Source organism: Typopeltis vanoorti, chromosome 1, assembly GCF_054136105.1.
Source record: "Typopeltis vanoorti isolate ZY-2024b chromosome 1, IOZ_Tvanoo_1.0, whole genome shotgun sequence".
Lineage (NCBI taxonomy): Eukaryota > Metazoa > Arthropoda > Arachnida > Uropygi > Thelyphonidae > Typopeltis > Typopeltis vanoorti.
Genome location: NC_143549.1, coordinates 75,190,275 through 75,216,486, shown reverse-complemented (window position 1 = coordinate 75,216,486; position 26,212 = coordinate 75,190,275). Strand labels below are relative to the sequence as shown.

At 36.8% G+C, this 26,212-nt stretch overlaps 1 protein-coding gene across 1 annotated transcript; it reads right to left on the bottom strand.

Moving 5' to 3' along the window:
* Positions 1 to 1,141: 1,141 nt before the first annotated feature.
* LOC150110100 (galactose-3-O-sulfotransferase 2-like) lies at positions 1,142 to 26,212 on the bottom strand. The gene is made up of 2 exons (XM_090391400.1): positions 25,887 to 26,212; positions 1,142 to 3,175 (listed from the first exon to the last, which is right to left on the bottom strand). The coding sequence occupies exons 1-2, from the start codon at positions 25,997 to 25,999 to the stop codon at positions 1,963 to 1,965; spliced, it is 1,326 nt and encodes a 441-aa protein (XP_090247526.1). The 5' UTR covers positions 26,000 to 26,212; the 3' UTR covers positions 1,142 to 1,962.

The window sequence follows — 26,212 nt, the reverse complement described above, 5'->3', positions numbered from 1 at the left end:
CTATTAGTACGAAAACCTAGAAATTAACCAAATAATAGCTTTCGCAATTCTTGTAAAGAGCCAATAGGCTACGTGCATTAGCTCACGCTAGTAGGCGCCGATGCTTTTATAGTTTACCATATTCGGCATGAAACTCTCTGATTGCAATCTTTGAGTTTCTTATTCGGCTTTAAAACAATGTGGGATTTAATATCCCCTTAATTTGAATAAAATTAAACAGATAAATAAGTCTCATAATATCAAGTAACCCTTTGGCTTTGAGACGGGTTCGTAGAACTGGCCAGATGACACTTTAACCTTGAGACGTATATGTGACATGACTTAAGGTCGTAACGTTGCTGTATTTGCGCATGCTTGCGTAAGCTCTAAGGAGCGGGAAGTCCTGAAGACAAGAGTATAAGATATCGGTTGAAATGAGATATATCTGTTAACTGCGTGCGTTCCTAGCCAGTTTTCTGTTTCGGGAATGCATAAGATTGCTTGAAAAGCTATTATAGAGGTTCTCCTACTTTAGACGGGATTTGAACCCAGATCTTTTTTTTTTTTTTTTTTAATCAAAGGGAGCCATCACTACTGATTATTCTGTTAGAAACAAAATATGTGATTTCACTCCTTGTGGATAACCGACAGATGGTGGACACTTTACCTATGACATAAGAATGTTCCTATTGGTCCACTGGAACTGTTATTTACAACAGTGACTTCCTCTCTGCAAAATAAGTACTGGCGGTGAGTGGAATTAATTTGAAATTTAATAGTTGTTTTCTGTATAAAAAGGATAACTTGATCCACAGTGACAGTTCCTTTAACTGTGATATTATAGCAGGATGTAAACACGTTTCATTATATTCACTAACTGCTGGGATTAAGTTTTAATTTTAAATTATTTATTTTTATGCTACTTCAAGTCTTGGAAAAATAACACCATTCCAGATAATAATGAGAGTTAGGATTTAGATCCACGAGATGTCGCCAGTTGTCTGTCGTAACTCTCTTCCAAACGCCTTGATTCGTTGATAGTTTGAGCTCACTATCAGTGAAGGCTGAAGAAAACGATAGAGACTGGCTGCCAAGCTGTCCTCGGAAGTTAGGACTAACTTCTGAGGACAGGTCAGTACTTCCCTTTGGAGAACAAATGAGATTAGAGGATTTATTAGTATTTATTTATTTATTTTTTTACTCCAAGCTTTCAATACAGAAGAGTAGCTAATAATGACGTACTTTAGTCACTTCGTGGAACAGTCCAAGAGATGATACCTTCGGCTGAAATCATTTAAGTACGCTTTTCCTAAATTGGAAAAACTTGCCATGGATCACGGACGCCACCATAAACGGTTTGCTACGAAAGACTGATGGGCATGTTTGTAACTTGAAATGTTGAACAGTTCTGCTCGTATTTCAACATTCTATAGAAAGTTCTTCACTCTCGGTTCATTGGAAATACGAAGACCATCATTGCTTGTATGAACTTGAATCTCTGCAGTGCATGTATCATAAATAAAGTGAAATCGTATGCATCATTAAAAAATCGAAATCAAATAATATGACAGACTTATGACTAAAAAAGAAATGATCGTCAGCATTTCTCTCTCTCTCTCTCTCTCTCTCTCTCACACACACACACACACACACACACACACACACACACACACACACACACACACACACACACACACACACACACACACACACACACACACACACACACACTCTCTCTCTCTCTCTCTCTCTCTCTAAGTTTATTTAAAGACTCTTGGACGTGACAAGTAGAAGGGTCTTCAAAATCAAAGTTTATATTCAAAGATTTTGTTAGGTTTGGTGTAAGCAGCTCCAAGAGTTGGCCATTATTATTATTTTTTTTAAAGTATACACGTTCTAAAAGGATCTTTATGCAATTGTAGACGTATTTATCACTTAGCCGAAGGTAGAACACTGGTCACGGAATTATTTTCCTCTCAACTTTTAGAAATAACTAGTGACTTTTGTGATCAGCTTATTCACGAAACTAGGTTCCCTGGTTGCAGTGGAATTGGACTTCGTTGGATTCTTCAAAAGAAGTTCAGGTCTCAGATTTCGTAAACGGTTATTATGCAGCAAGACGAGGGCTGTTTCCAATTCCTTTTCACTCCAGGTTTCTGTGTTGTTATTTTCCAAGTTCTTAACACTTCTCACCACTTGATATCGCCTCATATCATCGGTGAAGAATCTTTCCGGTTTCACCAAGTCTTCGCAAGTCCTGTTCACCAATCCAGGTTTCAACTGGAAAACAAATACCTTCTTACTCCACATTTTGAATTTCTTTAGAGCTGTCGCTTGGACTTGTCGATCGACACAAGAGTCCATCCATTCTTTTCTTCTTTTTTGCAGCTTCTGGACTTCTTCCGACATCCGATCACGGCCGAAAGCATCCACAATGGTTTGAAACTTCCTCAAAAAATGATCGTACAACAGCTGATCCTGAGCATTCCACGCTCTCAATAACGCACTCACTTCCTCGGTGAGGTTGTGCTTGTAGGACCTCATACGAGCATTTATGGTTAGGCTGATGACGTCATCGAGATCCCAACACAACAGATGACTCAGGAGGACGATGGATTCGTCGAAGTATTCGGCGATCATGATAAGATCGAATCGCTTTTCAATGCGGGCGATGGTTTCGTTGATATAGGTGGCATTGCGGATTTGTTTGATGGGAACTCCAAAATCAAACAGCATCTGATTAGGCCCCGTAATTCTGTTCGCGTTCCGACGCAACAAATTCCTCTTGGATGTGTTTGTAGCTCTGGCATACTGTTTAATATTCATCTTATAAAATGTTGCCATATCGTCGTATTCGTATAAGGATTCAAACAGAGCTACTGGATCTCTGAGGATGGAGATATATATCGAATCAGAAGGCATAAGGCTTTCCACTTCCTTTTGGTTGAATACCATGTGATGACAGATAACGTTGTAACCGAGATGCTTCCAAGGGGCTCCATCTACCATGCTCCGCTGGAACGGCACGAATTTAGACAAGTAGTGAGTCCGAGATTCAATGGGAAGAACAATGGTCAGATTACGACTGTGACCGGCTCGGAGTAAAATATTTTGGACTGAAGAACTTGCGCACTTGTGGGTCTTTAGAAATACAATATTCTTCTTACGAGAACAGGAAGGCTGTGGTGCATCGTATCTGGAAGAAATACAGGAACAACAGTTAGAGATAAAAGGAATTATAGAACATCGAATAACCACTAAAGAAAGTAAATGCAAATAAAAGTAATATATTAATGGCAGTCTTCAAGTGAACGAGCATTGAACCGCTTATAAATTAGCTAAAATGCGAACAATGGGGACTTTTCTGACATCCATAAAATAAACGAACGAAAGATTAACCTACATATACACGAGTCTCATTGTCTACCGCGTAGCTAGCCGTGAGGTAAAAGTTGTTAAACACCGTATCCAATCGACCTGTTCGTTGTTTTGCTCTTGGGGGAAGAAGCTACAAGAAACACGATAATGGCTGGAGGGGGAGAAAGTTGGCGAAGCATGCAACGATGACCTGATACTTCCCGTTAAGTATGAAGGTGAAAAAGAAAAACTAGTGTCGATCTTTGACCCTATCTTGCGGACTCTTCAAACGACCTAGAAACGTCCTTAAACGCAATCACACTAAGACTTATTGCTGACTTTTTGTTTCGCTGCTTATATCCACGCACTCGCTCCGATTATGGCAAAAGTGTGACGCCGGTAGAGGAAGTGTTAATAATGTGTTGACGCTTTTACGGAAATTCTTTCTAAGGTTCGAAATTTTTTTTTTCTTTTTATGCACTTCAAAGGATGCGACCTTTACGAAAGTCATCTATCAACAACAACAACAAAAAAGAAAAAAAAAAGGGAAAAATGTAATTACTGCGAAGTGTGTCACAATCACTTCCTTCTCGCTTAACTCGAATTTTGAAAAAAAAAAAAAAATAATCGAACGTTTGTGGCGGAGACAAAATGTAGAGATGTGCAGATGTATCCTACTGGATGGCTAAAATTAGCTTTCCAGCCATCTCAGCGAATCAATGCTAGTAACCGATCTAGGTGGAGACAATGGGTCTGTCCTGCAGTGTCCTACACGTACGCTCTCTCTCTCTCTCTCTCTCTCTCTCTTTATACTTTTCTTTTTTTTTTTCTTCTTCTTTTTTCAGTCTTTTGGATCTCTTCCTAGTCTCAAATTTATATTCTGCCGTTCTCTCTATTATTGACAAGATAACCTTTCAGGAATGATGGATTACTTTTACTAGCACATCAATTTTGTTTCGCCGCATGGATTTCGTTTCTTACCGCCGATTCCCAAACACCCTTCTTCTCACTTCCATTTATTTTTAAGTAAAAGAAATGCGTATAACAAAAATGCAATAAACGAAATAGAAATCACCGGTTGTTATCCAACTATAAAAGACAGAAAATCAAGGAATAAATATATACGAGTGCATGTCTCGCGAGGAAGCACAGCTTTTCTGTAAAACAGGGTTTAAAACGTTCAACTTCATCGATTGTTCGGATGACGTCACAGTAAATGGTAGAGGATGACACCTCACACGTTATTATCATTTTATTTGAGATCCTGTTCGATTTGCTGTGAATGTATTTAGCTTTAAACTCCGAAGCGCGGAGTAAAAATAACAGCCGGAACTCTTCGACATAGCGCTCGCCAAGCGTTTACGATCTTCGGCATATGCTGTCTCGATATTCGCCATACTTAAAAGCCATAGTCTGCTAAGAAGTCGTGTGTTTTATTTGCTTTTTTTTACGATCCCACTACTTGAGAGTGTTGTCAGGTAGCGGGGACCGTAAAGATGACTGTCATTGCTTATGCTTTGAAGTTTAAAGGCAGGAGGATACATTCATAAATGACCAGAGGATCTTTCTAGTACACGATGATAGTAGATGGGATTTTTTTTCCTACATTTTTTTTTTTTTTGACAATAAACGAGAGGAAAACAAGTAAATGAAGTTGATTATACGACCAAGTAAGATGTAAATCAAGCATTTTCTGGCTTGTGCCGCTCCTTATGACTTTGGATTATGCGTGTGTTTGCTCAACGGCTGGTTTGTCTACTTTGCAGCAAGAAAAAAAAAAAATCTGAATTTCGTGGAGAAAGATGCCTCTAGTTCACTCTGAGAACAGTTTATTCAGCCCAGCATGATCCATGGATGATTCATGAAAACTTGAAAGAGAAAGTGGAAATCTAGATATTGAAAGAGGGAAGAGAAAGAAATGATGGTGATGATAAGTGGATGTGTGATTGGGATAAATGGGTGATGAGAGAGCCGATAATGATGAGGACAAATAATGAATGATCACAACGTACTGAGGGAAAGATCCTAATGATTTAATCGTACGTAGATGGGATGATTGTGATAAGTGGATGATGACAATAAATGGGTGAGATGATACATGGGTAATGAGAGAAATTATCGGGATGATGATGACAAACGATGAGGGATGAAGATACTGAGAGAAAGAGAGAGAGAGAGAGAGAAAGATGGTGATGATAAGTAGAGGGGTGATTGCGATAAATGGATGGGAGAGAGATTATGACCATACGTAGGTGAAATGATGATGATAAGTAGGCGGAATGATTACGATAAATGGATGAGCAAAGAGGTGACGAAAGATGATGAAGAGACATGGATAATGAGAGAGAGAGAGAGAGATGATAATGATGAGTAGATGGATTATTGCGATGAATGAATGAAGAAAGAGGGGAGAGAGAGATGAGACGATACGTGGGTGATATGAGAGATATGATGATGATGATGATGATAAATAATGCATGATGAAGATACTGATGATGATAAGTAGACGAGATGATTGTGATAAATGGACGATGACAGAGAGAGAGAGAGAGAGAGAGAACGAAAGATGACGGCGATATATGGATGAGATAATGGCCATAAATGGATAGAGAGATGTGATAATGATAATAAATAAACGGATAATATGGGGAATCGAGAGAAGCGATGTTCACGTCTTGAATGTTGTCGAATGTTCACTCGATCACGATTTTGGTTGGTTCATTTCTGTCCACTGCACTAAACACGCAGTCCCTATCAATTTCTCTCCCAGCTAAATAGTTTATTGATGTCGATGGATGTGCGTGCTATCGAAAACTTGCCACTTGTCATTGAATTCTGTGCGACAGATCTTTCGTAATATGTTGGACTACATTCTCGTTATTGGAACCCGCGCTCTCTCTCTCTCTCTCTCTCTCTCTGAACTAACATTTCCTGGGCCGTTGCCAAGCCGTGGGTTGCTATGGTTACCTTTAGTCAGCCGAGAGCAGCTGATATGAAAATACCGATGTCAGAGTAACGAGAAAGCGTGATCTGTTGTCCTTGGCTTCTGTTCGCAGTTTGCCACCCCCAGGTCATCTAGCTAATCATCGGGGCAGAGTTCTGCTAGGATCGGAGCCCTTCAAGACAGAGGTGCACAACCCCCAGCACATGTGCGACACATCCCTAAAATTAGCATAAGAACGCTTGCAAGACTATAAAAGGGATCTTCTTCTAGTAGATTAAGTACAAAAGTATTTTGTGATGTGTTTTATTAAGACATTACACGAATGTGTTTTAAGTAAACATTTAAAAAGTAACAGGTGCTTTTTTCTTTTCTCTCTCTCCTTTCAACGTACTTAGGATCGTCCAGGCTGACGAAAATCTGTAGTGCATGTGTCACTTGTCACATGCAAAATTTGCAAATGCGAATCTGGTACTGTGAAACCCCGGATGGCTTCACATATGAGAAACACAAAACTTACAATTATACATAAATTGCTTTAGAAAATACAGATGGCTTTTCAAAATACCTACAGACCACAGTTTCCGATTTAGTACCTCGGTTGAACCGTTCCTCCTAGAACGCCCCCTCCCCTAAACATATGCAGGGCTAATGCTAGAATTTGAAAGTAGAATCTAAATTTGATATCTTGGTGTCAATATCCTCTGTTTGCTTCTTCATACTTTGTGAAACGCAGTATTATTCCTTCTGTGTTTTTTTTTTTTCTTGACCCCTTTTCACCACGAACTATTCAAATAAGGTGTTGCTTATGGAGCAACACCTTATTTGGAAGTGTTTATTTAAAGAAAGGTCATTTGCCTTACTAAATCTGAACACTCCTTGTTGCTAACCTAATGACGATAGTTGGACGGAATTTGAAAAGAGTGAGAGTATTCCTTTTTTTTTAGAGACGCTCGTAGATTCCTTTCCTTCGTCGCTGTGCGTTTACCATCCTGTTTGAAGTAGGAATTGCCTTTTATTTTCAAAACTGTGTATTTGTGGTAACTAAATTTAAACTTTCGGTCAGCTGTTCAGCATATGCTGTCAAAGAAACATAAACTGAAACAGAACCAGATAAAAAAACGAAAGTAAAAGAAAATAGGCGTAGGTTTCTGTGGTTTAACAGTTCATAAGAAAGATTCCGGTAATTGGACCACATATTTATTAAGATAAATATCAATGAAAATAAAAATAAAAAACGACAAGTTTCGTAAGTCGTTTGACTTACATCTTCAGGAGTCAAAGGTAACTAAAAGTTTAAACACAAGAAATGAGAAATTACTCAAAATAATTCATTCGATGCAGTCGTGGCCGCCTAATTAAATTAAATATCCGAATGCAGATTCAGTGCAATGCTAAGTTTGAACAATACTGGATGCTGTCACGTTCTGTTGTTCACATTCACATTGTCCGAGATCTGACTTGGGTATATTTTTTATCAACGCTGACCAAACGTGGTGTAGAGCGAATTTCCCCTGATCTTCCCGTCTGGCCTACGTAGCAGATGCCACAGGAACAATGAATTTCATAAACACCTGTTTTTTTTAAAGGATGATGTGGAGGTTTGGGGGAGATGTAGAAATCTTGAAATTTTTTCAGAGGTAGAAAAGCCACTTTGATGTTATGTTTGTTTAGTAATTTGGCCATTTTGTCTGTAGCATTCTTGATGTATGGAAGCGTGATTGCGTTCTTGAAATCTTGCTTTTGCGAGATGCTTGTCGGAGGTGTGTCGAGGATTCTTTTTATTGTTTTAGCTTCATAACCATTTTTTTTTTTGAGGATCTATGTTAAATATTGAAATTCTTCATTTCTCTGTTTCTGTGCTGGAATATTATAAGCTCTGTCCCTCAAAGTTTTAATTAAACTTATTTTTTGCGAGGGGTGGTGGTGTAAGGCCACATTAAGAAATCTTCCTGTGTTGGTGGGTTTTCTATAGATGGAGAAGGATAATTTATTATCTTTTACATTAACTTCTATTAGGATATCAAGAAAGGGAAGTTTTTACGTTCTTCTTGTTCCAAAGTAAATTTTATGTTGTTGTTGTGTATATTATTCAGATAATCTTTGAAAGCAGTTAGTTCTTCTGTTGTTCCTGGCCATATCATGAAAATATCGTCTAAATAGCGTAGCCAAATTTTCGGTTTTTTATGATAATTGTTTAAATCATTATTTTCAAAATGTTCCATATATAGGTTAACTAAAGCCGGGGAGAGGGGGGTGGAGCCCATAACCAGTCCTTCTTTTTGTTCTCAAAATTTGTCTTGATACATGAAAAAAAGTATTTTTTATGCAATCTTTAAAAAGTTCTACGATGTCCGGAGAAAAAAGGTCTTCAAGGAGATTCACTGTTTCATATCTGGGAATATTTGTAAACAGGTTGATTACATCCAAACTTGCTAAGATGTCGGGTTTTTTATTTTTATTGATATTTATCTTAATAAACATGTGGTCCAATTACCGGAACCTTTTTTATATATTGGCACATTTTATACAGAATGAGTATTTAATATTTATTGATTAGTAGGTTGAATCCCAAGATTAAAATATAAGAGATACGAGTATATCCATAGGACTATTATTCACAGTACGTATAAGGAATGGAGTTGCCTTAAAGAAATGAGATAGGGAAGTTTTGAAATGAGAGAGAGAGAAAACTCCGTTTCACTCGCTTCAGCAGCCACGAATGTAACTTGACTACAGTTGCTCATCTGCACAAGTAATGTACATCTCATGCGCCACCTGTTGTTAAGTGGGCATAACACTTGACTTACGAGACACGAAGATGCCAATATTAATACCCGTTCGTTGGTCACATAAAGTTGACCCGAAAGTGATGCATAATTGGAATGCATGACAAATTTCTTAACCTCCTGATGGACGCCACAAGCTCATTGCTCTTTTGTTGACCTTTTTACATGCCTTCGGTGTTTACACCTTTGACCTGAATCACCTTTCGAATAGCCATGACGTAAGCCTCCGTTTCGAGGCATCTTTCTAACCTTCTTCCAAACCTGTCTTTCGTTCAAACTTGTTCGAGAACCGACTTTTTCATCAAATGAGTGTCACTGAAAATGTCATTAAGATATACGACAGTAGTTGTTGCACGTTGTTTCTGCGCGTGGAATTCGCAGCAATTTCCAGTGGTGCATTGTGACCTTCTTCATTATCTGGCTGCAGTTTCTCTCTTCATGGATGGTGGTTATTTTCGGTGAAGTTGTGGCACCAGGCCAGGACGACAAATGCAAGGACAAAAAGGGTTAAAAGAGCTCCCGATTTTACACAGAGACTGAAATAAATAAAAACCAACAGGAGTTTCACCGTTAGCTGAGCGCATCCCATAGTGGTCAATAGCCTAACAACAATTGTCCCATAAGCACTTTCGATACAGATTTGGAAAACAAAAGTAATGATATATAATAACTCTTTCTGATATTTCTGTTTGGCACATTCCCTCATATTATTGTTCCATTTAGCAGTATAGTTAACCCTGTAATAGATAAATTACTTTATAACTTTGAGCGTTCGATGAAGACCAAAGAATATGCGCATTGAAAAATGCTGCATTATGGGAATCCAGATTCGATCGAAATCCCCACTGTTATAAGTAATGCACGTGTGTGTGTGTGTGTGCGTGTCAGGTTTGTACGTTCTTCTCGTCCTAAACGAGTTCGAACCCCGGTCTTTCTTAATTTTTCTTATCGACTGAGCTACGAATGTTTCTTACTGTATACATACGTCTGCGCATGTGTGCAAATTATTAACTTACTTTTACGAACACATTATTATTATTTAAATTAATCCACAAGCATTTGTGTTGCGTCTAAACCGTATGCGTTTGTCGTATTGACTTTCATTGTCCATATTCATATTGGTGCATTTATTATTATTATTATTGTAGACTATATACGTTGTCTAAAATAATTCCATCATTTTTATTGCGGTGAATAGGGTGGTTCCACTTAAACTCTCCTGTAAATTCCTCGTAATGTTATTGTGCGAGATGTAAGTATTAGTATTTGGGGGTTTGCCAGAGTGTATTGTTTTACGCACGCGATAGCATATATTCCACTCCTCACTTCTTCCTTTTGTGTTCGATGTGTTCGGTGTGTTCACCTTGACATAATTAACTAGGATGTCCAGTTCAACTTTCCTCCATGTGCAATATATCTTTTACACTCCCGGTTTCTTTTCCGAACGTTGAAATAGATTTGTAGAAATTAAAGAAAGTCACTAAGGTGTTCATGGAAATGTTAATGTTGATTATCTTCCGTATGGTATTCTTATTTTAATTTGGCATATTTTTTTAAATGTGCCTGTTTTGATGTTGCTTCTTTTTGCTTTTCAGAGTTTGGTTCCAGTTTTAGTTAAACACACACACACACATTTATATTCTTGTGTTTAAGTTGTGATTACGTCTTTATTATTATGATTATTGTTATTATTATTATACGCTCACACCAATTTTTATTATTGTGCCTAAACTATAACTTCATAGCGGTAGTCCTGCTTAGTGAGATGAACTTAAACAAGCAGTTAGAACCTTGAAGAGAGGCTTCACTAATTTCCACTTGCTGCATTGGAGGTCACATGATCTGTAATGGGTAGCAATGAACAAAAAATAAATAAATCCATTAAACTATTTGTAAAACCTGGCAACATTTCGGAGTTCACAAAGCCAGATTACCAAAAGAAAGACTTATAGATTATATCGGGGGTCACTGACGAAATGAACTTTTTTGTTTGCTGTTTTTATTTCTTCGAACTGATGCAATGTTAATTTTCTAATTTTGTATACAGTTTACAATTATCTTTCCTTTGTTTTACTCCAGTGACGTATCACTTTCATTCTTAGAAGTTTCTAGTACCCAGTACACAGCAAAGAAACTTATAATATTAAAATACACAAAACGTTTTAACAGTCTAAAACTCCATCATATTATTGTGATCATTTTTAACTGAATTTTACCTTGAAAGATATTTTTGTATACATTCTCTTTTACCATCCTGCAAAGATAAATAACAATAACAATAATACTAATGATAACGATAATAATAATAAATATCCAGAGAATACAGAAAGGGCGTATATATTGTGTTGGCATCATAGCTGTCTGAATAAATGGAATAAAATGCACTCAGGGTTATGCATGAGGTAACAAAGTGGCCGTGAAATGTGTTCAAGCAGCTGGTTTTGTTAGCTCAAGGTCTGCCGAGCTACGTTACGATATGTGGAATAAATGACGTGTATGAAAAAGGTGGCATAACTTTGGAATGACCTCGGCTTTTGAGTAGAAAACTATCTAATGTTTCGGTGTGCGTTTTGAAGAGGATGGAGAAACACGAATGCGCGGTATGTCATGAGTGCGTGCTCGTAGCGATTAAGCAACTAAAAAGAAACAAAGATATTGTGGTGGTGGGGGGGGGGGGGGGGTAAAGAGCAAAGAATTGGAACTACAGTACAGTATAATGTTTATGTTTGAGTAAGCGCAACTCGCGCGTGACCGTATTACAATACCAAATTATGGGATGGGGGAAATGGAAGTAAGACGCAGTTTTCGTAAGAGGTTGGAGATCTTTTGTTGGACAGTTATTAAGAAGAGAAAGAGTTCTGCTATTAGCCTTATTTTATATCTGCATGTTAATAAATGTTATTAGAGATTAATCAAAGAGGTGTTTTTTTTTTTTTTTTTTTTTAATAAACCGCATGTTTTTAGGCTTAAAAAGAGTAGTGGTGCTACTCTTTTTAAGAGTAGCACCTTACTTCCTATATTATGTTTATGGCTAGTGACCTCGGGATTAAGGAGAAACAAGCAAAAATTTAATATCGTGGCTAACAGCAACCTTGCGAGTTTCTTGTTAACGTTATAACCTTTAAGTACTGTACTAATCTTGGCACATTCGTATCGCATCATGATGTTGTTAAGGGATACGCATTTGATGCCAAATATTAAATCCATTCGTTTGATACTATCACCGGGATAGTGGTGGATGTAGTCTAAAAATGACAATGGATTGTATTCATATACCACTGCATCGCGATTCTCAAAAGTAGTGCACGGACATGGATTGATCTTCAGACCATACTGTATGGGTTAATATTCTAAAAGAAAACAGTTTAATTAAAATCATTTCCCGTGCTGTCAGACTGGTAGAGTATGTAATCCTTGATAGTTCCTAAGAAATAAATTCTGTAAGGCGTTGTCCTATGGGAATGAAGCCACTTTTATTGTTTTGGGCAAATAAAATTTTGACATTAGTGTATGTAAAAATGGCAAGCGGGCGGAATTTTTTTTTTTAAAGGTAAATCGTTAAAATGTATTTTCCTGGCCAAGTAAATAAAAAATAATAGATGAAAAAAAATTATAATTAAAAATAATATATTCAATTGGGTGACTGTTGGAAACCGTCAGGAAGCAGCTCAGAGAAAGATTCCCACAAAATCTTAGGAAACGCTTGTTAAAATTATGCTTAATTAAACGAATACCTGCCCCATTCATATTTAAGGTTACGAGGATTTGTTCAAAATATTCGACGAGATCCAGCGGCCCACTGGCAAGAACAGCAAGTGCCATTTATGGTGATATCGTTGTTGGGTTCAGATCCCGTCAACTACGAGAGGAACATTTTCACTGTCTCTTTCGAATAAAACTGAGTTTGTCAGTTTCTGAAAGAGCTGGATTTGTTTTCGGTTTTTCAGACCAGACATTAAATGCTTATTAAATAACTAACTCAACTCAAATATTCTAGTTTTTGTTTATTAAATGTTTTACAAGAATGCAAGTGGTATAATCTACTTATTAGATTATCTTCTTTCTGTATCTAACCGTAAATTACAAGTACTTTATTAGCAGAGTTGGTCTTAGAAGAAGGCAACAACCATCCCATGGGAGTGGGAGTACGCCAAACTTCTTCCCTGAAACTCGGATTTTTCTTCTCGCAGAACAAGCTCACGCGCTCAGAATAACATACGAAATTAACAAACAGTACACCAGCCTCACGTCCTTGCTCGGAACTAGACAAAGAATAAGCAAAGTTGGTATAGTGGGGAGTCAGCTGAATGAATACGGAGAAATTAGACAAAATACTCGTAAAAAGAAAGCATTCAATGGAGTTTTAATTTATGGATCTGAGAGTTTGGATTACGAATAAAAACACTGGATCAAAGACTGGAGAATTCTGATACTGGATTTCTGAGGAAGATTAGGGGGGGGGGGGACTGAATAGATGGCATCAATGGCAGTATCACATTAAAAAATGAGGATATCAAGAAGGAACTCGCTATTGTTAGCATTCAAGAATGTGTGAGCAGAGCTGATCTCAGGTGGTATCGTTACTGAAAACAGAATTGGAAAATAAAGAAAAATGAAAGCGTTTGATGCCAGGATACAGTTAACAAGTGCTTTAAAGACAGAAATATAAGACCTTATAATGTTGGCGTCTTGACAGATTAATTTGGAAGAAAATTATCGATAGGAAATTAGTAATAATGTAATATTTTCATGTAGTACTCTCATAATATCCTGCACACCCTCTGTGGATAGATACCAGGAATTTCATGTGATGATGATGATGATGATGATGTGGTTTCGTTACAAAATCTAAATTTCGTTGCGGTGCACATGCGCACTTAATCATTGAGGTAGTCAAGAAATTATATAAGAATCCGGTATGCTTCGATGACATTTTGTTATTTTGATCACTTGAAATCAGATTATTCAAAATCCTTAGGTAGAGGAGGGAAATCGGATAATGGCATTTTCAATATTTTACTTCTTTTTTTTTTTTTTTTTTCATTTCTAAAATTGTAGAATTTTGGATGTTAAATTCATTAATTAATTTGTTCATTCTTTCTCTGACGGTGAATAAAAGTTTGTATCGCCAAAAACTTCGCAAAAATTATACATTTGTAGTCCAGAACAGTGAGAAGAAGAAGGTGAAAGAAAACACAGCGTGTGTGTGTGTGTGTGTGTGTGTGTGTGTGTGTGTGTGTGTGTGTGTGTGTGTGTGTGTGTGTGTGTGTGTGTGTGTGTGTGTTAGCAAATCACTGGGTAGGGAATTAATTGAAGTTTCAACATTGTTTACAGGACGTACGCTTCCGGAAATTTATCCAAGTAATTTCCTGAATTGAATAGGAATAATAAATCGTCGACCTTCAATTGCTTTCAGAAACTCAACATCCTACTCTGAGATACATAAATAAAACAGAATAAATAGGATTACGTTCTTCAAAGCTCACAAATCCCATTTTTGCTTTTCCATTATTTCAGAAACAACCTCCCCCCCCTCACCTCCCTTCCCTTCTCGAATAGCAAGGTTTTATATTTTTCGGAATGTAGTGTGGCGTTAATATACATAATACAGCACTGAAGTGTTCGAAATCCGAAAATGCCCAACAATTTTTCGACATCATCGGAGGAAGAAGCTGGTGGACTCTAAAGATTCATCTTTCTAGAAGAATGAGGCGATTTCACATTCAATAGCTTTCTTCCTTCTTTTTTTCTTTCTGCACTTTGCAGTAGATTTTTTAACCTATAGAATCAATCGTACAGTTTTAATATATTTGCAAAAAAAAAAAATAAATAAATAAAATAACTAACGGAGAGATCGTCTTCCACTTTTACGACCTTTCAAAATACTTCTGGCTGAGATTGAATGCGATTTCTTCGTTTTTTATTTTCATTGAAACTGCCGGAAACGAAGCCCCACAGCAGCGCAATAATAAGGGCGATGATTCATATGCCCTTAAATCGGGAGAACCCGCTTTCCAATCGCGTCGTGCGTGTGTGTGTATATATTCGATGAGATTCGGTCGAATATATATTTTTTATTTTTCTCTTCGTTTACAACTGTGAACATTTTAAAATCAACAAAAGACACAAAATTACAAACGGAAATGAACAGCCGATTTCAAATGTAAGAAGGTTCCATAGGATGTATGAAACAGTGAGCGAATCAGGTGATGTTTCAAATTAATGAATAAACGACTGAAGCATAAATAAAATTATGGACGAGTATACAATGTATAGTAATGGAAGATAATCAGTAAGTAATTAATGAAAGTGGGCAGGATTTACTCACCTCTTTCCCCCCAAAAAAACCCATTCAACTACATACAAATATGAGGGGGAGGGGATGAAAAGTTCTGATAAACACCTAGAACATGGTTCTACCTCAATTCCTTCACGGTGGTTATCACAACTTTCCAGCACACCTTCGTATGTTATGTCTAACAAGAAATTTTATTCTTGTTTTTATCTATTACCCAACGGTGAGCAAACAAAAGTTTCATGAAGTAACATCACCACTAGGTTTCTTGTTATATAGCAGTAGATGAGTTCACATGAAATTGTCCTAATTTTCCAGAATACACAGCAGACTTCCATTCGGACGTTTATATTGATGTGCATTATGGGAAGGGTCGCTACCAAGAACAATTTCGACCTTTACTTAAAAATGAAGTTTGTTTCAATTCAACTTCGGCTACAGAAATAATTAGAGTTCAACAAAACTCTCTCTCTCTCTCTCTCTCTCTCCTGGTTGCATTGGCAGGCAAGCAACACCATGACTGTGCTATTGACTGACACAAGCATCTTTTGAAACCTCAGCTGTACTCAGCTTTTTGGTTATCCTTTTTCCAAACGCGGTGTTTCGATAAAGTATAAAAAAATACATCCACCTTCTAACTAAATGGCAAGCAAAAAATCGACTCAAAATTTTGTCAATACTGAGCAGTGAGCACTAATCCCCCCCCCCCCCATCCCAATTCAAAGCGTACCACCATTCCACACCCCAGCTGTAGGCAAGAATCCACTGCCCTTCCAATCGGCTACACCAGAGAGTAGGCCCGACACAAGCTCTGCACAATAATGAAGGCAGAAACCTGCTCCAGAGTAGCCTCTTCGTTACGTGAATAGATGTTCATCATGTTTTACTTTTAAGAAATTTACAATTAAGAAAAAAATAAAAGACAGATGGATAGTATAAGAAAAATAGCCTCATCTCTTTTATATTATCATGTAACCAAAGGCTATCCTGTTTTCCTTTTTCACGAGTCTCAGGCAGATGAACTAAAAGACCAATCGAAACTAAAATCAGGAGATGACTGATACCCGAGTGAGTTAACGTAAGTTAACCACCTTGAGTTGACTTTCTTTACTTGGATTACTCTCCAGTCATCCCTGCAATTGACATTAGACCATGAGTTAAGCAGGATAGAATCAGAGGAAAAACTCTCTCAAACTAAAAATATACAGAATTTTAACTCCATCCCTAGTGAATATTGTATGATGTTGGTGGTGGTGGTGGCGAACCTTTTTATGTGCGCTACACTCTATCAAATGCCTGAGTGATGTCCAGGAAAACTGCGCCAGAGTGTTGGTGCCATTCATACCCTTGGATTATATATTCGATATTCGACAACTCTGTAAATTTGTAGCGTTGTGGAGTGATATTTCCTAAAGCCGAATTGCTCGTCTTGAATGACATGGTCGATATCTGCTGCCTCTTGAACCCGCGTGAGGAAAACGTCAACAAGTTTCAAAGATGGCCAAATGAATGCAAAGGTAATATTTTCCATATACAAATAAAGAAATGGTGTGTCACCTTATTATTAAAATACTTTGGATCACAGATTAACAAGCTTTCTTACCAAATTAGAAAATAAATTATACTTTACATTAAGCGATATTCTTAATTATTTTAATTCTTTATCCAAGCATATGTGTTGTGTATAAACAAATGTTTACACATGACACGTTTTGAGTAAAGAATTAAAAGAAGAATATATAATTTCTTGGCAAGTATATTTACTTTTTCAAGCATGCGAAAAAACTGCTACCTACAATTGTATCACCTTAACTGGTGTTATTGGTTTTCATTCGGTAAAATAGCAGACCGCTAGAAGAAAACACGCAAAAACAGACATCGCATACACTGACCTCATAATCTTCGTTGCTTTATGTGTAATTCAAAACAACCCGATCCAAATGTTAATACTTAGCTAAATTACGCATTTAGAGATTCCTCAGAGCGCAAGCAAAAATATGGCACAAAAAATTAAAATAAATAAATAAATAAATAAATAAATCGATAGCTACGATTATATTGCATTATTCTTTTTTTTTTTTTTTTTTTATAAAAGTATAAAAGTTGTTTTTTAAAGTAAAAGTCAAGTTACGAGACCTTTACAATTTGTTTTAGTACAGAAACTTGATCTGTAAACAGCGCCCTCTTTGAAAAAGGAAGTTTACAAAATAGCATGTATGTATTTAAATGGTTAAGTTTACACTATAATAAAAGGATATTAAATTTCTTTCTGTCTAATACGTATTAAATTCTTTATAAAATAGAATACATTTATACACAGAATATATTAAAGAAAAATATGGATAATGTTTCGTAACTTTATTTATTTAATTTATTTTGAAACTGTTTCGAAAGAACAAAGCTAGTTACGAAGAGAAAGTCACCGTAGTCCATTCAGCAAGTGCCATTGTGTTGCATGGAAAAGCATGAGAGATAGATATTGGGCGTAAAAAACAAAAACAAAACAAACAAACAAAAAAAAACAGAGGATGAAAGAGAACGTGGTTAAGCTGATAAGGGAAATGTATCGGGTCTTTACAAGTGCGGTGGGAACCAGGAAGAGATAACAGAATGCTTTGGTAACCATGTTGATCTACATAGACACGGATATACAACTACGTGTAAAGAGAACTTTTTTTTGCTGATGTCCGGGCCATTTTAGCAGAGACAATGAATGTAACAGAAATAGAGAGAGAGAGAGAGAGAAAAGCCTAAAAAAGATAGAGAAGGCCTATAGATTGAGGTTGCAATAGAAGAAATTGTGAATAGAAGGAAAGAAATCAGAAATACCAATATTTTTGAAGTATTTACGTGGAAGAGGAGGCGAAATAGTTCAGTGTTATTGTCAGGCGAGATCTAATCCTGCGTATAAACGTAGATTGAAGGTTGCGCTGGTCTGTTTAGAATTAAGATGGAGGCAACTAAAGCCATGAAGGGAAAGTATTATGATCGTCAGTTGCTTCTCTTCACCTGACATCATTTCACTGATGCTCCATCGAGACCACCGTAATGTCCAAGTGCATATGTCCTCTCCAGCTTACCTAAGTATTGTTTATTCTATAAAGCCATGCAGATCACGCTTTCAACCGTTTCTCTTAGCTAGCATTGCGTACTTCTACTATCATTCTGGCAAGATATTAGGGTTATTCATCTCCGCACCCATTCCAGTGTTTCATGATCGTTCCAAAATCCAGGTAATCAAATCTGTGTATAAGTGAAGGAAGTGTATAAACCAAAGAAAGAAAGACCGAAAGAATGACAGTTGTGTGCAACGGATATTTTAAGAATCTGGTACAACTATTCTCTACTCCTGTTGCACAGCAAAATCCCGACTTTCTCTTCTGAACTTCTCTTTCCTCCCTCACACTAGTAGAATTTTGCTGATGCTCGCAAGTCTCCTCAAATATCATGACTTAAGAATGGACTTAGCCAATTTTAACTACACGAGGTTTCTTTCATTCGCCTAAGAACCACAATTCTTTCTACAAACATCCTTGGGTTTATAATAATATTCCATGCTCTTGCTACCGTTCTTACATAGGACAGACACCTAGAAGTTTGGAAATAAGACTGGAAAAAAAAAAAAAACATATTGAAGAGGTTAATAATAACAGCGAAAACAACTCGGGTCTATCGCTTCATTTTTCCCACATACATCATAACATTGAATGGAATACAAGAACTCCTTACAATAGGGGATAACTTTACTGCTCTCAACATAAAAAGAATCTACCTTGATTATTCCTTCACAAGGCACACTGAATAGGAATCAAAATTTGATCCTTTGTGATATTTGGAAATCGTTCATTAGATCTTTCGCATGTCAGACCTTGCCTTTTCAGCCGACGATCTGCACACATTACTGAACAATAGCTAACTCGTGCCACCGCCCACATTCTACCTGGTTTCGTTTCGACTTATATTGTAGCGATTCCTACATTTTTTAAATTTATTTATATTTTAGTAATGTTATGATTCATGTTAGCCTTCCATTGTAGTATTTGTTATTCTTCCTAACTCCGAAGAAACCACAAATATCTGTGGCGAAACTAGTAGGTTTTTATTATTATATTGTTACGGCAAAAATAAACTCACTGCATTTGCTTTTTGTAATCTAAGTGTCATGGTGAAGTCTAATCGAAATTTTACTTGTACAGAAATCGCTTTATATCTACTTATTAATGTCTTTATAATCATTGCAATAATTCTCTTGGCTATCTCACATCTGATAGTGCCGCTTCTCTCTGCCTATAAGTTTATTCGAATCGTTCTTCAGGAACACTATCAGTAAAATTCTCGATTACCCTCTCCTAGTTTTCGATGTCCACAAACAATAATTCCCTATTAATTGGCAGTATGAGTGAGTTGTAAATGGATGCAAAGAAACAGATTAAATACAAGTTTTGGTGCCGAATTAAAAAATAAATAAACAAAATAAAAATAAATGAAATAAAATAAAAATAGAACGAAATATAAAATAAAAATAATTAATGCTTTCAATAGCACGTGGGGCGGAGGTCTTTTGATTCTACCACAACTGGAACAACGCAGGAATTTATACATAATGTGTAGGATACTTTATTCAGTCCTAGGTTAAATAACAGAGAGGACTTGACCCAAAAGAAGGAATCGGTTTTCGATATCATATTCTGATTCTATTCGAATTTTTCATTTTGTGTACACGGTTTCCTATTCGAGTGTAGTTGGCCATGTCCATCGCACAGAAACAGACTACTGAACAATTAGGGATGCTTCTTCCTCAACCGGTTTGGCCTTACGATGCTTTCTAACTTCTCTCATTAACATCAATCAAAGCACGAACATGGAAACCCAAACCAGTTTAAGAGAACAAAATTTAAAGATGTCGTTTTCAAGAAGAATTTTGTAAACGTGTTCTTCCCAAAGTAACATGAAAATTATGCAATTAAGACAGATCAGAGGCGAATTTCAGTTAAGTACTTTAATTTTTTTTTTTTTTTTGGTTGTTGTAAAAACATGTTTTGGATTGTAAAAGCAGCCTTGTAGTGCGAATTTTTAAAATAGCATCACAGAAATAATCCTTTCTTCCAGTAATAAAAACAGTCGGACAAGTTTGTACTAATGGACAAAAGAATGATATGTCAGATGGGTAACTACCTAAAATGGAAAACACGTTTTCTTCTAATTGTTCGCCAATTGCTGATCTAATAGGCACATACTCTTTTCGTTAGTGTGAGTCATGGCAAATGGAGATCAGATCTTAGCGATTTTATGATAAGATTCTCTTCCTTGCAATGCAAGATGTATTCGGCGTAATGCTATTGAACAATTAATACAATGCTTAATACTAATGTCGAAATAACAGGCATTGTGTGCATATATGCGAAATCTAGGGCTTCCTGCTCTCTCTCCCTCCCTTTACTCACTCACCAGTCACTTACACAATTCTGATTACTACTTAGGTTGAATGTCTGCCAATTGAAGACAAATATTTAAAAACCAATTCTTATGGAAAATCGGAAATTACCTTTCTATGACTCTAACACTGAGGATTGGTGTGAAGACCTTACGAAGACAAGTTTACCGTATATGTTTCATCCTTTATTCATGTGATCTTTATTTCCTGCAGTATTTCTACTTTGTTTTATATTCTGGACAGACAGGAAGAACCCCCGAGATCAAAATGGTGACCATATGGTTTATACCCGATTTCTTCGCTCGTTGAAGTCTGACTTCTCTATATTCATTTTGTATCCACTAGACACAAAGTTCATTAGCATCCGATTCGGGACAGAAGTGATTTTACATTTGGATGCTAATGCTAAAGTTCTATAGCACTTCATCACCTAACGTGAACAATGTTCACCTAATATACTGGTTAACTGAATTTACTGGTTGAGTTAACCATCAAGAAGTTATTCTTAATGTTTAGCATTATTTTTAATGTAAAATACTCATGGAAATTGTAACTCTTGTATTCAGTTCTGAAGATTGTACGGTTATTATTCCTTTATAAACATCTTCGTCTCTCAGAACAAGAAAACCGGCCCCATGAACACACGGATTTACAGCCATGAATACTTACGACAATATGTGGAAGATGTTGTAACGCTCGTAGTTAACCATGAGTCGAGTCACATCATGGTAACCAACCTCCTAGATGGCAGATGACACACGAATGAGATGGGATGGGAAACATCTACGAAAAGGCAAAGCTATGCTCGATATTAGTAATGCTTTCTCCCTGCGCTGTATTAATAAGTTCCAGCTTAGGGTATCGTTTTCTTTGGCAAGCAGTCACCAAAGGTAGAAATATGACCTTATTCTATATATATATATATATAGTTCAAAGATTCATCGCGGGCATGTCGAATACTCAGTCCACAATAACTGTCATAACTTGCCTTAAACACATTCGATATTGAAGCACTCACATGATCCTTGTACAGCCTCCAGGTACTATTATATGCAATAATTCCCCCGTGTCTATTTGGTAGGCTTCTCTCACCAGCTGATACATCTTTAATCATATCACTCCTCCTATCTGCCATATTCCCTCAATCTATGCTGATACTAAATATTCTAGAGTCCTGAGACAGTCTTAGTTATTCGCCTCTACACTCTCTCCAATGTTTCCTTATCACCGATATAGTTAGGTGACGAATCCGGCCACATAAATTCAAATGAGACCTAATTAGCACCCTACAGAGTGGAACTCTCACCTCCTTATCCTTACATATCTTCTTCGCATCATAGCAGCGATTTTTTGGGTAACCCTTACAACTTTCGCGATGGGTCCCCTGAGCTTCAGTTTTCTGTCCACCAAGATGCCCAGATCCCTCGCCTTCTCCACCTCCTGAAGCAAAGTTCCTCCAATATGGTAAACTTCATTCCATATTCTCTGGCCAAACTTTATACTTAGCAACATTGAAATGAATCCCCATTCTTCAGCCTAAATTAGCAACCTATTCAGATCCTCTTGTAACAACAACACATGAGAATTTCCTGACATGACTCTTCCTAATTTAGTGTCATTAGAAAACAACTGAATATCTCCTTCCGCAAACAACAGTGGTCCCAGAACAGAAAGCTGTGGCGCTCCACCTGTCACCTTCCATTTCTGGGACCTCCACTGCACCTCCATACATAATTCGCTGGCTGCTTTTAGTCAATCAAGCTACCAAATGACTATCCAACCCCCATCCTACCCAATTTCAACGGTAGTTTCGATCAAATGTTTTAGCAAAATCCCACTTGTCATTCTACTATAAAATGTAACCAAGTTATTGAAGCGTGACCTCTCCTTAACAAACTCGTACTGCGCTCTCGAAAGCCTTCCATTCTCATGAATCAACGGGTCTTCTCTAACACCTTCGCCACTACACTTGTACACTCTTGCCTATAGTTTCCCACCATTAACTTGGATTCTCCCTTATGCAGTGGCACTATTTTTTCCACTTCTTTCCACTCTTCTGGGACTGTGCCTGTTGCCAGACTTCTGTTGAACAACCAAGTCAAAGGTACAGCCAGCTCATTTGCCATTTCTTTAATATACGTGGCAGTATCCCATCCAATCCCACAGCATTATTAACATCAAAGTTATTTAAATTCTAAACACTTCCCATTCTTGTACTGCCAGTTTTCTTTCCTCCTTTCTATTGCTATTCAACACTATTCTTAGCCCCATGAAATACACTAACAAAATACTCATTAATCATTTTCATTATCTTCAGCAGACATGCCTCATGCTCCATCTCCAACTACTAAAGTCAGTCTTTCATATTCGCCCTTTCTTCTACTAACAACAACATGTAGAATTCTCTAGGGCTTTGCTTTGCTGCTTCAGCCAGTCGCTTTTCGTATGCCAATTCCTCTCCCCTTACTATACTCGTCACCTTCCTAGCTTGTACCTTGTCATGCTACTGATGGACTCCTTCATAACATCCTCTTTTTCAGAATTTCCTGCATAATTTCATGATTCATCCATATTTATCTATTCTTCGACCCTTAGAAATACAATCTAACATTACCCTAAGTCATTTATTCCCGACCAAATCCCAGGCACTACTGATTTCTCTTCCTTTCAATTGATTGAGCCATTGCACATCACCAATGTTTAGTTAATTTATCGTAATCCCTTGCTTTGTAATTCCACACATATATTACTTGTTTCACGAAGCTCGTACCTGGCTAGCCATTCCCCACGTCAAAACCACGCTCTCCTCAACTAGTGGCATCTATCATCACTATAAGAGATGCTATTAGTAAATCTAACACTGAGTCCTACGTGTTGCCTCAGTTATATGCTGCATAAGATAATTGTCCATAAAACTGACTGCTTCCAGTCAGTTTCATAATTAAACTCTCAATTATTATAACCTTCCTAACACCAATCTCATCTGTCTGAATATTTCAGAATCTTCTCCCTCTGCATTTCCAGGCCTGTAGCCACATCCCACTAAATAAAAAGTTGTGCTAACTTCAACTTCACACTGAATGGCCTCAAAGTCACTTATCGTTATTGCTTAACTAAACCATCAGTAAGATCCCACCGCTTCTTTTATCTTTTCAGTCTTGTCGAGAAATTATATAACCATCACATTCGATTCCCGTAAACGCATCATCCATGTCTCACTGACATCAGTGATATGTGGGCTGACTAGCCGTATCAAGGCCACAAACTGCTCGGGTGCTTGTGTAGCTTTTGACAACAAAGCCGTGTACAAAGGCTCCTGTGCATTTTGTGGAGGAAAATTAACTGCGTATTTTGAAATGTAAGTGAAACAACTTCAGTAACTTATTTCAATAAGTAACTGATGGGAAAGGAATATCATTGAGGATATAAAATCATGGGAGGATAAAGATGTCTTGAGAAAAAGACATTTATTATTTTATTTAATTTTTCTTAATTAAATTTGATTTCTAAATTTAATTTAATTAAATAAAAATTCAGTTTTATTTAATTATTCGCATCTCGTAAAATAAATAAAACAAAATAAAATATTATAGTAGGAACTAAAAGAACTCCCATCTCAAGATATGATTAATGGGACTATTTCTAGGTGCAGATTTATTTTATGGTGATGAGAGATTAGACCGCTAAAAACTGTTTTGAAATATTTTCATGCCACAACTGAATACCACGAAATTCTGGGGGATGATTATAATGTTTCGTATTCACGGTTGTAGAATAATGTCGAAGGCGTTGTGCATTCTGAACAGTCGCAATAACAGCTCTAAAGTTCACAAGAAACAGAACACCGCTTAGAAATAAGCGCCAACACGCGACTGCTTGGACAGTAAGTGTTTTCCATAACAACGGATAAAGCGATAGAGGACAGAGGATATTTATAACATTTTCCAAGTTTCGGAAAGAAGAAAAAGAATAGCATAGACAAATCGAGTATAAAAACGGAACTCTATAAGTCTCGAGGTGAAAGAAACTACTTTTTTCAAATTTGGGGATCGAGATTTAGGAAAAGTGAATATAATAATCATAATAATAATAAATTCCTGTAATCTTTAACTCCAGTAAAACAGACAGACCAGCCTTTGAACACACACGACTGATGCGATGGTCTCAGATATCTTAAGTTAACTCAATGCTTAATTGCAAACGATCCTAACACGGCTGAAGTGTTAGGATTGTTTGCAGTTAAACACTGAGTTTCAATCTAGTTTCAATACTTTCCAAATATTAAAAAAAAATATATTCTTATAAAACTCATATAATATTATTCTAAAAATATATAAAGTTTAGTCTGTTTGAGATGCGAAGCTACTTTTACACAATTTATTGATGTCATTTATTTTTATTCCTCTGAGAAATAAAGTAACATATTTTGCTTGTCAGGTAAAATTCGATGTGCTAAATAGTTGATTAAACAAATGATTAAACTCGCTTAGAAGAAACTGTAAAGCTGTTGGTTCGCTCAAACGGACCAAAATAGTCTTAATGGAACAAACTTTTGCGATAAATGGGCGCATTAAATTATGATCCTCTTATGGGATTAACCCCCTTTATACTACATTATAAAATTAACCTCCGTTACATTACCTTGTCTACTTAAAATAAGTTTGGAAGAAGAAGAGCAAAAAGTCTATAAGTTAAAACAACTTCTCTTTTCTTCAAACCACACTTATTTGCTTCCCGAAAAGCTGCGATCATAAAATCAAGCTCATAAACAATTCCCGTCTCGAAACTCACTTCTAAATATCTTATTACAACACACTGCATGTCAGTAAATGCAAAGAGGGTCTCCGAAATGGTAATCCAATCCGTTCAAGGACTGAACGAAGGCCACTCGATATTACATATTTAATAACCGAAAAACATCGCAAAAGAGCGATGTTTTTCGGTTATTAAATTATTAAACTATTATTATTAAATTAAATTATTAAATTATTAAACACGAAAAACATCGCAAAAGAGCGATGTTTTTCGTGTCTTATTCTGGTAAGGGGATGTCTTATCTGGTAAGGGGAAGAGACGATACACCTTTCTTACCTGAAAGACGGAGATTCTTTCCGTAATATTGTCGGAGAATAGACGGTCACAAACAATACGATTACCACCGTTATAAATCCGTTGAACCACCACAACCATTTCACACCGGGCATCACGAAATATATTCACGAGCGCTCATAACACTTGCATGATCCTTTTTGTTGTTGCAGTTCTCTTTTTTTTTCGTATTATTATTATTTTTAATGTCTTCTCGGAAATGGTGACGGTTCCGCTATATTATAGTGAGGCATTTCCGCTTGCATCCGATTCTTTCGGCAGCTGTTGCGCGTTGTTGGCAGCTGACTTGTGATGTACACCGACGAAGC

What these genes read in the sequence shown, in the direction of transcription:
- LOC150110100 (XM_090391400.1), bottom strand. Translation starts at nt 25,999, where the DNA reads ATGCCCGGTGTGAAATGGTTGTGGTGGTTCAACGGATTTATAACGGTG. An exon ending in AAAGAATCTCCGTCTTTCAG is followed by an intron (nt 3,176 to 25,886) that starts GTAAGAAAGGTG and finishes TATTTCTTCCAG; the next exon opens with ATACGATGCACCACAGCCTT.